This window comes from Corvus moneduloides, chromosome 3, assembly GCF_009650955.1.
Source record: "Corvus moneduloides isolate bCorMon1 chromosome 3, bCorMon1.pri, whole genome shotgun sequence".
Classification (NCBI taxonomy): domain Eukaryota; kingdom Metazoa; phylum Chordata; class Aves; order Passeriformes; family Corvidae; genus Corvus; species Corvus moneduloides.
The window spans coordinates 14,459,571-14,473,556 of record NC_045478.1 but is presented as its reverse complement, the minus strand read 5'-3'; the positions used below and the strand labels follow the sequence as shown (position 1 = coordinate 14,473,556).

Genomic DNA, 13,986 nt, shown 5'->3' with positions numbered 1-13,986 from the left:
CCTGATAGAGATGGGTACCTGAGCCTGTAGATGCCTGCAAGCTAACAGGAGAAAATAAGAGTTCATAGTATGGGAGAGAATTTAAAAGAGAAAAGAATTAAGCAGGCATCTGTCAGGTATCTTGGTAATAATTTGTCCTTGTCACATTAACTCTAAAACATCAATGTAACAAAGACAAGTCATATAATGGTTGAAGGATGGATTAGAATTAAAACTAAACATCTTCTAGTGCTTTTGTGTAGAAACAGCATTTAATATAATTCATTTCAGAGCTGACCTGGGGTTTCCTGCATATACCTTTGATAAAGCTGGTTAAGGACACTACTGATGTCAGTCTTTCCTCATTCTCTTCAGCTGCCTTTGGTGTAGGGGGAAGCAGGACTTAAAAGGAGCCGGAGGATTCCTATCAGTGTGGGAACTGTAATTTGCTTTCTATGTTGGAAGAGAAGATGTATCCTGACTTCCATATTAGCACTGAACATCTCTAAGAGGCTTTGCAGCTTCCCATTTACCAAATTTCCCATTTACCAAATGGGTACATCAGTAGTATTCAGTGCAACTTCTGTTTGATTTTGTGTATATACATGAGTATTTCGTCAGCAGTGCCTTCTTTTAGTCCAAATTTTCTTAAATACTGCCTGCATTGTTTTATAGTTCTCATAATGGTTCTATTATTTTGTGTATATATATTATAGCAATGTTATGTAGTATTAGCTACACTCTCTGTACAGTATTAACACGATACAAACAAGTATATGCTAAAATATGATTATATATGTAAAATATGCTTTACAAAGTCATAAAAAGATATCCAAATCAACAAATTTGTAGGTTGTTCCTTTCAAACCCCTTTTTCCATGACAAGCAGTATGTGGTTTCACAGTGGCTTTCCTTTTGCTTTACTGATTCCTACAGGATGCTTCCCAACAGGCTAATCTTCCAAACAAGTATATGCTAAAAAATGATTATATATGTAAAATATGCTTTACAAAGTCATAAAAAGATATCCAAATCAACAAATTTGTAGGTTGTTCCTTTCAAACCCCTTTTTCCATGACAAGCAGTATGTGGTTTCACAGTGGTTTTCCTTTTGCTTTACTGATTCCTACAGGATGCTTCCCAACAGGCTAATTTCCCAAGCAGTAGCCATTGCTGAGGAGGGGCTGTTCAGTGTTTAGGAATTACTGCCACAAACAGGAAGCGTTTCATGCTTTCTATTCACAGTTACTTGAGGAGGGAAAGGACATGGGGCCCAGGGCAAGAGCTACTTTGTAATAAGAAAAGAAAGCTGACATGGCTTTTGGTTACACCAGTTCATTGTGTTCCCTGTGGAAAGTAGGCATCAGTTAAGTCCATGGAATATTCAGCTGAAATAGACTGCTTGCTCAGTGACAGAATGAATAAATTACATGGTTTCACTAAAAGTAAAGTCCTAATAAATAAATAAATGCAATATCATTGTGTGTGGATGGGTACTGTTCCATTCTAACTAAAAAAAAAAAAAAAAAAAAAAAGCCATGTTTTACAAAGAAAAATACTGTTCAGGGTGAAAATTAAAAGTTATATTTCACCATCTCTGGGTTACAGCAACGCTACATTATTTATGAGACAACACCTCTAAAAGATACATTGAACTACTTTAGCCAGTGTTCAGCCATGAAGGACGATGCAAAGATAAGGACACAAAACTGTGCTATTGCCCAGATCATTTATTCTGTTCAAATCATTTAAAACAGAAAGGCTGTTTAACAAGAGATTGATGACTATTGAAAATGCATCTCCTCAATTGCTATATAAACCAAGGAATTACTTGAATCAGATTTCTAGTCACTTTTTCAAGAAGGTGCCAAAGCTTGCTGCCTTTCTGCTGAATTACAGAAAGCTGTTACTTTTAGATAACTTCCTGTAATTTACCAGCAGGATCTGCTCAGTGACTGCTGCAGTCAATGTTCTTTTCCTTTGCCTTTCTTTGTGGACAATGAAGCATTTCTCTTTCATGAGAAATGTTGAGCCTGACATCAGCATGCAGTGATTGAGTTCTGAGTGCTTAAATTGTAATATCTTTCTTTTTTTTTTTTTTTTTTTGGTCTTCTTGTTTCTTTTTTTTTTTTTTTTTTTTTTTGAGAAGATGGGAAATTCTTATGCTGGTCATTTCAAGACAACACGGTTTGAAGAAGTGTTGCATAATTCTATTGAGGCCTCTCTCCGTTCAAACAACTTAGTTCCCAGGCCAATCTTTTCTCAGTTGTATTTGGAAGCTGAACAGCAACTATCATCACTGGAAGGTAGGAAATAATGGAATTTCTATTTCTGTCAAAGACAGTTCTGCTGTTTGCTCAGCCACAGCTCAGCACACACATTTTAAATCATAAAATGGATAAACATACGTTTTTATTTGGATTTTTTAATGATCTGTAAATATATATGTATTAGAATTGGATTAAAAATACAAATCGCATTGTCTTTAATTTTGACAAAATTAAGCCACTTGCTCAGATTCATCTATACACATAAACTGAAGTTCTAGGAATTGTTAGATTACATTTGTGGAGAAGTGGATGTTTGGAACATAAATCTGTTATCCTATAATTTATTATATACTGCTGAAAGTCACGCAGTAAATGGTAGAAAACGCATAATAGATTTATAAAACATATATGCTAAGACTGATTTTCAAAGTGCATAAATACAGCAGAAATACTTCTTAGCTTTTGAGATGGTTTATAATTACTTCAGGCATAATATTTGTAGTTGTTCTGTGGTTGCAAAGGTAAAAATTTAGGATGTGTACTCTCACAAACCCTGCAGAAGTTGGTATTTGACACACAGGATTTCTCACTGAATTTGTATGTGTGTTTACAGAAGCCTGCTTTCTCAGTTTCATTTGCTCTTTTTTTTTTTCTTGGAAGTAATATATTTTAAATGAACTGTATGGATCAGATAAGCAAACTCATGAAGGAGTTTGGTGTTTGGTGTGCTGTTATTTGTTGTCTCGTGTTTGTTTGTGTTTTAAGGGCATGGTTTACTGGTGCGTGCATAACACTGGCATGGTCATGTAAGGTTATGTTTAGTAATTTGATTATTTAGTCATTTCTGTTAAGAGGGTGGAGTTTCATGTCTTTTGTCCACGTCTATTTTTCCTGTCATACTTTGCCACAGTTATAGTGAGAAATGCATAAAGGTTAGCAGTCCACAGTAACACACACACGTGCATGAAAGCAGGCCGAGGACTAGTAACAAATAAAAGTGTTTTTCACAGATTAAACTCTGCTATTGCCTCACAGTGGCAGCTGTGAATATTTCTTGAAAAAAAATCTGCTCATCAGTAGTAATTTCCTCTTTTTTTTTTTTTTTCCTAATATAGGACATAACAATGAATATACATTAATTGTTTAAATATATATGCTGCTTATTCCCTGCACAAAGTGATCCTTCTATGTAGTGGCTTGTTTCGAAATATCCATTACTTACTTATTTTCCTTCCGTGAGATAAGAATTAGGAGAAAGCAAAGCAGGCACAAAACTTAAAAGAATATAAAGAAGTTTATTAACAGACCTAAAAGAAAGGAAAAAAGTCAGACTAAACCTTCAGAACACTTCTCTTCCCCCCACCTTTCTCCCTTCTCCCACTGACAACGCAAAAAGACAACCCTTGAGATTTCAGTCAGTTTACCACCTCTATAATTTTTTCAGTTCACTTAGGGAGAGGAGTCTCTCTTACTCATGCTAGGGAGACATCTCCACAAGAAACAGTTCTCTCATCGCTTCAATGTCACAGCGAGACAGCCGCCCGGGTTGGTTCTCTGCTCACGTGTGGAAGTTCCTTCCCTCATCTTACAGCTTTCCCCACAACAGCTTTCGAGGGTCCAATCTCGAGCTACTGGGGTACCATTTTAAGGATGAGCTTTTCAGAAGCAAAGGTTCTCTTCACCTATCTCTGGGAGCATCTTCATCTCTAGGAATAGAGGTCTTCTTCTTCCCTGGGAGCAAGGGTCTTCATCACTTTCATCTCTCTCTGTTCAAGCTTCTCATCAAATCACAGCTACTTCAACATTTGCTTATTTCAGCACAGGTACTTTTGCTCATGATTGCAATTTGAACGCTCTACCCCCCCCCCCCCCCCCCCATCCCCCATGCTTTCATGAAATTACAACGGGTATTCTGACATATCATAGTTCACCTCCATAGCATTGCAACAGAATTTCAGCTTTTAGGCTTGAAGCATCTCCTCTTTCTCCTCTCTCGGGGTTTTAGCTCTTCCTTCTTCACTGACTTTGGTTTCTTTATGGTACTTTCTTCACATGCCTTCACCTTTCCTCTGACTCGGGAGAGGATTGATGTCTGCAGGCTTCATCTGTTCTGGAGAATCTTACAGCACTAAGAGAGTTAATCTTACCTTTGCCTTCTGCTGTTGGTTCCCTAATTTCTGCCGGGCGGCAGCCGGAGCTTGTTTCGGTGTAGCGTTTTATTTCAGCGGCTGCACTGGGTGGGGCTGGCCGAGCCGCGGGGCTGCCTGCACGGAGCAGGGCCATGGATGGAACAGGGCCGCACGGCTCCGGGGTGGCTGTCTCCTGGCTGGCCCAGCCCGCACTGAGGGGGCTGCGCTGGGTGTCCAGAGAGCAGGAGTGGCTGAGATCTCAGCCAAGCCCCACCGCAGCTGACCCGGCATGGCCCGGCTCAGCCCCGCAGGGTCACGCCGCGGGCCCCCAGTTACCTGTCCAAAAGCTGGAAGCAAGAGAGCTTTCCCCGGCTTTGTTCGTTCTTAAATGGGGATCACAGAGGCGTGTGAAGCTTCTTAAGTGGCTTTAAAAGGTTGCCAATATTCAAACTAGCCAGTTGATTGGTTCTGTGAGGTCATAGAGGAAGCTGTAAGCACCTCTTTGCAAGAGAATCACTTCTGTAGCTGATGGAGCCCTCTTTAACTAAAAACCTACACTATGCTAAACCATGACATTCTATCAAACCCTTCCATAAAGATTTTATAAACTTTTCCATTGCAGCTGTGATGTCACAAAATTGATTATGACATCACTTGGGAAAGATGCCACAGGAGCAGATCCACGATTCAGGAGCAAAAGTGCGATTTCACACTTCTGTAGTTTCTTTCTTTCTTTCAACACTTTCAAATAACTTTCCAAACCTTGAGGGGCTGATTCTGTGTTCCTTGTAGTTAATGGAAACAAAATTGAAGTGTAATTAAAAGTCTCGTAACAGCCTGGCAGAGAGCATTTTGTTCATGAAAGTTTCAGACAAGGGGAACTCTGAAGGGACCTATAATAGAGTGCCTCCTAGGCTGATCCTCAGGTGGAAGAGGTCTTCAAGCTTCTCTTAGGTACTGCAGCCTTGTCATAAATTGAATCTTTGACTTCTGGCTACATGAATCCCTATGCTCTGAGGTCCAGGAGGCACCTGAAGCGGAGAGACATCCTTGGGGGCTTGTGCAATGCTAATGAAACGCTTTACAGGTGGCAGCTGCTCATGCTTGAGTACTTTCTCTTCTACTCTTTTCATTTTCAAATTGAAAATGCTGTAGCTCTCATATTTCTTAGTCTCCACTTCCATTTTTTGTTTCTTTCTTAAACCGCCTATTATGGTTGAACAAACCTCACAGTTTACCTCTGTCCAAAAGGGAAATAAACATATTCTGTTCTGTTCACTTTGTCTGTCCATACATTCCCATTTTCTTCCTTTTCATCAGTTTTGCCATCTTTTGGCTCTTCCACTGTGCTAATTTAATACATAAACCCAGCAAAAAGAAAAAAGGAAATTGGTCACTTTTTTTCTGTAGTTAGTAAGTGTCAGAGCTGGCACAAAGAGGAAGGAGGAGAGGAATTTCATGTCTGGGAGCAAGAGGAATGAGAGGAAAGACATACTCAGCCCTTTTACATTGCATACGGATATATTAGTCAAGGTTATGTCATAACACATAGTTTACCCTTTACCTAAATAGCATAGATGAAAAGATTCACTTTTCCCTTCATTCAATTGCAGCTTTTTTGTCTTTAGACCATGCCCTTAAAACACTTGTGTTTAGTGTTCGGTCCTTAGTTGTGTGCATCAGGACTGGAGCTTGATGTTCAGAGTTTAAATGTAAATATACCCTTCAAATTCTCTTCCAGACTGGGGTGTAAATCTTACTGAACTTAACAGAAAGATCTTCAAACTCCAGATTTACTTTCTCCTCCCTAGTTCTCATTTGTCCTGTAGTATTTGTCTAGCTGATTGTACAGTAATTTGTCAATAAAATAAAAGGATATTCTGAGGAGGGTCATAGGAAAGAAAAGAGAAATCCTTGATGATATCTTACAGGATTCTGAGTACCTGATCCAAAGTCAATTGAAGCAAAGAAGTTATGTCCAGTTGACAGTGGGCTTTGGAGGATGACTGCACTGCTTCATTGTTTTTCTGTTTCAAGATTAAAACCTGGATCAGCAGAGTAATGTCAGTGCCTAACTGGTCTTTTACTTGCCCAAGTACAAGCAGCTATTCAGCTTTCTGCTGATCCTCAAGTACCTGCAGCCCTTCACCACCCAACATTGCCAGTGGAAGCTCTTTGTGTTGTGTTTGATGAAGGTGTGTCCGTACAGACACCTAGAAACCTAAGACACGAACTCCACTGGGTTCCCTTAGTACTCGTGCACTGTCTCTGGTGTAAAATGTTCCTCAGTCCTGTCTGTAGAAGCTTTCCCCATGTACCAGTTAATTACTCTCCTCTGCTTGCCACATTTGTCCCATTTGTCATGAGTATATCTGAGCCATAAGAGGGGATGGAGTCATTGGTCAGAATGTTTTGCTGGAGCTGTTGCATCCTGCATGAAAGGAAAGAGGCAGTCTCTAGTTGAAGGGGTGAAACATACAGCAATAAAGCTGTCTAAACACACGTAAAGCCTTCTAAAAATTGAACCTTACGGCCTATATTCCTCTCCAGCATTCGGTACTGCTTCCATAGTGCCTCCTGGACTAGCACAGTCCATGCACAGGCTGGTGTGAATCCTCTTGAACATCTGCCTTTCCTTGACACTGCAAAGGAGTGTCAGTGCATTACTTGGAGCTCTGGATTCTGGTAGGAGACAGACGGGCTGAGAATTAGGTGTTCTTGTCATGGCATCACCTGTAGTGAAACTAGTTTCAAGCAGGAACTGTTTTTTCAGTGTCCTGTACAAAATCAAGGACACGGTCAACACCTAATTAACAAATTCTGTACTTGGACACTGTAGCCAGGACATTCTAAAGTGCCAAGAAGTAATGACTTTGGGTTTTATTGGCTGTTAATATTGTAAACAAAGGATACAGTTACACTGTTGATCAGCAAGAGTTCAAACATTAGAAACTAGTCCTCTAAAAATTGTGCACTTATCTTAAAATAATGTGATTTTTAAAATTAATAAGTTGAGACTTCTTTTTATTTGTCCTTTAGTGTGTTTTACTTTCTCAGGTGCAGTTGAGTCATGCTTTTGAACTTCTTTTGCACAGGAACTAACATCTTTGTTTTCTTGGTGATATACATTTTATCATAAGCATGACTGGAAGTTGGAGCTTTAAGGAACAACAACTATCAAGAGTTGGCAAGAGTAAAGTCATTGTCAAGAGGAGAGAACCCAGTTTGCTGTAATACTTTCTGTAACTGGGTCACCCTGTCCACTCACTGGTTTGTTGCCAGCATTTTCTGTTGTCTAAGTCATTTATGCTATATTAATTTGCAGCTGGCAGCAGAGCAGAAAATGAGGACGAAGAAGAAGAAGAGGAGGAGGAGGAGGAAGGCTCAGAATCAAGTAGTCCTCCTGTTTCGTACCAGATGAAGCCTCCCCCAGAAGGATGTTGCACTACTGATGGTAAGAGTACAAACCATGCTGTCAGAAGCACTTGCCCTACTGAAAAGGGTATGATTTGGGCTATTTCCCCTATAATTTATCAGAATGAGATAATCTATATGATATAGAAATCCTAAAAATGTCAGTGTTCATTACCTTCCAGATAAAGCTGGACTGCTCTCAGTTGCTCTTCTATTTGACAGGGTCTTTGTTCAGTGTCAGATAAGCATTTGTGCTGGAATGCCTGGTACAAGGACAGAACTTCTGTTCTCTTAGGCAGCACAACCTTTAAAATGTTGAGTTTGTAGGCATGGCATTTGCTAAAATGAATGTGATAATTCTTATTGCTTTATCATGACTCTTTTCTGCTTAAAGTGTACCTCATTCTATGAAGCTGTAAAAATACTTGAAAACCTGGGAAAAGCTGGTGAAGTTCACCAGATTTTGAGAACTATTTTCTCCATTTTCCAGTGTCTGACCTAAGTTAGGATGATGTTGGTGATGAGTCTCATAAATAAGTAGGTTACAAACTACCATCAAGAGAAACTTCATTGTACATTTTCAAATTTGTTTATAGCTGACCAAAAGGCAGGGAAGAAAATAATCTTTTAGTATGCCCTTGATCTTAGAGGGTAAGACTTTGTTTTTCATTAAAAAGATAGGAAGTCCTTTAATGAAGACAATTGTGAACAGGAAACAAAAACACCTTGTCAACTTAAAATAAGTTGAATTGATTTTTTTCTAGGTTTCTGCCAGGCTGGTAAAGATTTGAGACTGGTTTCAATTTCCAATGATCATATTGAGGTGCCATCAGGATTTCTACTTGTTGGTGCAAAGTCACCAAATTTACCTGATCACCTGTTAGTGTGTGCCGTGGATAAAAGATTCCTGCCAGATGATAATGGACGCAATGCCCTGTTAGGTAAGTGTCTGATTGCAGTAAGTGGATTCTTCTGTGGCTTCAATTAATAGCTAATTGTTTTTTGAGTTCAGCAGATCTTGTTTCTATTCCACATTTACAGTAATGCTCACAGGTGATGCACAAGAAGATAACAACTCAGAGCTGGCTGTGTTTGCTTTGGAAAAATGCAGAGTGAGCCACTTCATTAGAGATGCTTCATCACTTTCTGTCCATTAGTCCAAGGCTGAAGTCATTATTTGGCTGGTTCATGTCCTAGTTGCTGGACCTGCACATCTGGTAACTGGACTGGTTGAACTGCTGCCTGTCTCTAATTTAGCTTTCCCAATACAGATGTGTACAGACTGTAGGGCTTTCAAGTGGAAATTTCAGGCTCTTGTATACATGTAAACAGTTTAATGATAGTTTGGACTACAAAAAAAAGATGACCATTTCAGTTTACCTCTTTGAGATAGGGATAATATTCTCCACTGTGTTTCAACAATAGCCTGGGTTCTGGATTCTAATCTATGGCTTTTTGCTATCATCACAATATAAATAAATATGAGTGATTATAAGTTGAAATTTTTCCTATATGTGGAATCAGTTAATACTGCGTGTTTGAAAAATATTGTTAGGAGGATACTTCAATTTATTGCATTTAATCTACTTAAAAGTTTAACTTCCAACATAAAAATAGGTCCTTCTATCTATTTTTATTAGTCTTTCTGATTGCCATTAACATCATCCAAATCAAGCCAAATGGGGAAGATCTGCAGCCATGTGAATTAATTAACTGAATATTAATGTTATTAAAATGGAATAGCTTTTATATTGGGAAAGGCGGTGCATGATTGGAGGGGGAACTCAGTTTGCAATCAGACACTCTCAGGTTCGTACATATTGTTTTCATAGTTAACCAAAAAAATGATGCATCTTATATTTGTGCACCAGTCTGAGCTTTGAATAGCAAAAGGAAATATTTACCAAGACTTTTAAGATGTTTCTTTCACAAACATGTGAAAGATGGGGTATGACATGAACTCGGTTGTTATCTCAGTTTGAGCAACTCTTCAAGGCATTTGGGCTGACAGTGGAGTGTGAAGGTGCATAATGTGATTCTATGTACAGTAATTTCTTTTCCTATGTGATCTTGTAGAGTTGTATTGGTCACAGTGCATTTGACCAGTGATTGTAAAAGAATTAAGAGTGGTGTAAATCACCCACGTGTTGTCATTTTAAAGATAAAGACAGGGATGTTGTACCACTCAAGTCATTCAGTCCTAGCACTATTAACAGCTTAGGCTCCTTAGGCTGTTAGCAGAGAGGAAGTCGTGTATTTGTTAATTGCATGCTAAACAAGAACAGGAACATAATTGGGAGGGTTTTATGCTACTTGCATCCTCAGTTTGCTTTTTTAATACATTTTAGTTTCCTGAAACCATTTAAATGCTTATTTTTGACTGTTGTTATACACTTCAACCCCCAGTGAACCACATTCTTTTGGAGAGAATTCTAGAAACTCCGTAGTATAACTTTTATGTATTCTACAACAAGCTTAAATGGAAAAGAACTTGTATACTTTAAGATCCAAAGTCTTCATCTGGATGCTGGACATAAAAGAATGCTCCTGGTCCCCTATCTAATGAAAAAAATTACATATCTTACTAACATGAGGATAGCATACTATTTGTACAATAGATCATACTGTAGATAGAAATGATTGTTTGATTCAGGTTTTCATACACCAGTGCAAATCGAATCAGGGGAAGTAAACTTAGAAGCAGACAGGAGTAGTCTCGTGGTTTCAGACACATTGTGGGATAAAAGAGAGAACCATTTTCACTTTAAATAATCTATTAATGTAGCACAGTGTCCTCTCTCTGGTGGTAGATTTAAATTGAAAACATGTCGTATGAAGAAAGGAAACTATTTAGTGTCTTGCTTTTCAAGACAGCATAGAAGCCTTATTTTTGGTATTCTGAGTTTAGGCACTGCTCCGTCAAACATGTTGGCCTTTTGAAACAGCATGGAAAGTGGTCCCTTCAAGCCTTTGTAAGTTTAGAGGGAAATAGAATTGGATTAATTCTGAATTGAAATTAGCTGTCATGAGTCAGAGTATATCCCACACTTTTGGTAAGGCTTACTGGTGATACAGACACATCATTTGTGACCCTTCAACCCCACTGGTTTTTTGCCTAATTTCATGCTTTTTCTAATATACTGTATTTTTGTAAGGCAGCTGTTACCCAGTACTGTAGATTTTTTTCAAAACAGTTTGATTTGATGAGAGAAGACACTCATTACTCACCCAATAGTTTCCTGACTTCTTATGGTCTGCTGCGTGTGTTTTTGATGATACCTGTGGATTGTACAAAAAGACCAGAAGAAAGCAGGAAATATCTCAGTAGTTTCAGGGCCAGGTTTTAACTTATGATCTTGTTCCCATTAGGGGCTGTTTATATGCCTCTGGGGCATGAGCCATTTTATTGATTATGCTACTAAGTTGTCCCACCATCAAGGCAGATGTGCTTGTGATTTGAAAGTAATTTCTGTTGGAGGTTGTTTGGTTTCTTTGTTTTTACAATTGATGTATTATTCCATAGGAAGGAAACCTCAATAGTTTCTGGAAAAGACTATATTTTTGACAAGCAAAACGTTTTCTGTCTCTAGGCTTGTTCCTCATATGATTCTGTTAATCATGTTTGATCACAGGTTTAACTGCTTTGCAAAACAGATTCAGCTTTTTGCCTTTAGGAAGCTGTTTATTGGGTTTTATGCAACCTAAAGGAATGCTTAGATGGAGGAAGTGATCTGTGATAGTGAGACATTTATTGTTTCCTAATTAAAGCAGCTAACATGAACCTTTCCTAAGGTTTTTTTTCTCTTCTTGTTTTGTTTTTTTTTCTAGTCCTCACTCTTCAGGAGAGTCTCTCATGATAAACAAAGCAGCTATTCACCCATCATTTTCCAAAAGACCAAAGAGCTGCCTACTTTCCTAGTGGGGAACAAGAAATCCTTTTTTTTTTCTAGTGGGTCCCTGAGGTCAGAATGACAGAGGAAAAGATTAGTTTGCTTGCATTGCAAGCTGTATGTAAGATGAAAACATTGTAATATAAAATACTGTGGCTGCTTCTTATAAATATGCAATGATCTGTTGGGCTTTTGTAACAGTACTGAGTTGCTGTACAATGGAGCTCTCCAACTTGACCATATTTATTTTATTCGTTTTTTAAACTTAGGACTTCAGTCTTCAAATGGAGTGGTACTGAGTAGGTGGGAAAGCCATGGGGCATTGTCAGTGTTTGTGTGCCTTTTCCTGTGAGTAGAACTGAAAAGAGGAAATACTTGTGGTGAAAAGTTGAAAATATAAGCGTTCTTTGTTTAAGCAAGCTGCCAACTTTCCACCAAAATATTAATGTTAATTAAAAGCCTGTTACACATTTAAAAGAGAAACAAGAAAAAAATTTTCTGCTAGTTTATGAGAGATTTGATTATGAAATATTGAGTGCATGACCTTCCATTCTGAAGTACTCTCTTTATCCCTACCACAAGCTCACTGTTGATCCAAAGGAACCATTTTATCAGTGAGAAGGTAGGTCAGATTTCATAACCTTTTGGTCCAAGGTCCTTCTTCAGAGCACAAGGTCCCTGCTGTGGAATAGCTTTTTAAATTACGGACAATTGATCATTGTGATGTGAGCAAATTCAAGCAAATGCATATGATAAATCACAGATACAAACATCTTCTGATTAAACAATCTTCAGAGGGGAACAGCCTTCAGTCACAACTGAACTGAGCTGGATATGAACCAGTGACCTAAAGGTGAAAGGCTTTTAGCCCCTAAACTCCAGGCATTGATTTCTAATTCTCTTGTGAAATCAATCCCATGACATAGATATATTGAGTCACCTTATGGCTGCCCCAACTCCCCTAACCTTTGTCCTCTCTATAATGTATGGAAGAATATTTAATGCAGCTTGTTTATGAGACAAGCTGTCCCCTCTATCAGCTGCTGCCTTGGGCCGTGGCATGAACAGGGCCTTCAGAGGAGGATGATGAAATGTTTGGGTTCTCAGTTTTACTCAATCTGCCACATAAAGTGCTCTGAGCAGGGGTGGCAGACCTCTGCAATGAGAAATGACTGAAGAGCATTTTATTGCGCTGGAACTATGAGCATGCTGTGTTCTATCTGTGGTGTCAGGGCCGAACTGCATTAATGAAGCAATGGCTGTCACCAAAGAGTGTCAGTCAGAGGGAATGGGATGGAAAAGGGTGTTGGCAGCTTCCAAGAAAGCACTGGGTCTCAGAGAGGCTGGAGGAACTTGAGGTGAAAGATGATAATTTGACTTAAAGGAAAATTGAAAAATAAACTTATAAAATGTCATCCAAGGGCTTTTCAAAACAAGTGGACAATTTAGATCTGTTTAATCCTTACTATGCCTCACCTGTATGCTATATAGGGTGTAAACTAATTTTCCAGTAGACGCCACAGAGTTAAAAATAGGTGATTGGGGAAAAAGGTCTCTTCAGGTAGAAGTTATTGCTAAATGGACAGATGTAATTTACAAAAGTAAATTTACAAAAGTGATCTGAAAATCTGGAGTCCAAATGATAAGTTTTCATGTCCACTGTCCAACTTGGATTTAACAAATACTTCAACATTTGGCTTTGTCAAGTTGCCAGACACTCCCAGAAAAATGATAAAACCTAAAAAGTGTACATTTGGAAAAAAGAAAGAGGAAATTTGAAAACAGGTGTGGTCTTGTGAGTGGCAACCAGGCAAAAATTGCAGTGCTACTCTTGTGATGCTCTGTGTGCTGCCAAATATATGAGAAGTTTTCATTTACTAGCAAAAGCATTTTTCATGATTTCTTAATCAGCATAAAATGCATGCAAACTCTACAGCTTTTGCCACATCCGTTCTAATTGTTTCCTTTTGTTGTTGCTTTTATTGCAGCTACTCAAGGCTCTGTGATGTTAGACAGATGCTTTTGTGCTGACTGATATAACAGTCTGCAGATATATTCTGCAGAGTCATGACTTGTCCTGATTTTATGAGTCATAATGACTTTTATCATCCTACTGACTAGGATCAGAGAGATAATAGGCAGCTTTCAATGGTTGTTCGCCCCTTGTTCCCATGGATACCAGACCAAAATCCACATCAGCTTTAGTTTTTAATAAATTCTTCTGAACCTTTTGAAAACTAACTAAAGTGCTTAGGTTGAAAACCAAGCAACAAGTGTTTACCGAGCATTATGTTTCAGTGCTTG

General features: G+C 38.6%; 1 protein-coding gene across 1 annotated transcript in view; it reads left to right on the top strand.

Moving 5' to 3' along the window:
• The window catches only part of GREB1 (growth regulating estrogen receptor binding 1), an 87,963-nt gene that overhangs the window by 31,479 nt on the left and 42,498 nt on the right, over positions 1 to 13,986 (top strand). The window contains 3 exon segments of the mRNA XM_032104489.1: positions 2,129 to 2,285; positions 7,704 to 7,832; positions 8,557 to 8,733. Coding sequence (XP_031960380.1) covers positions 2,129 to 2,285; positions 7,704 to 7,832; positions 8,557 to 8,733 — 463 coding nt within the window.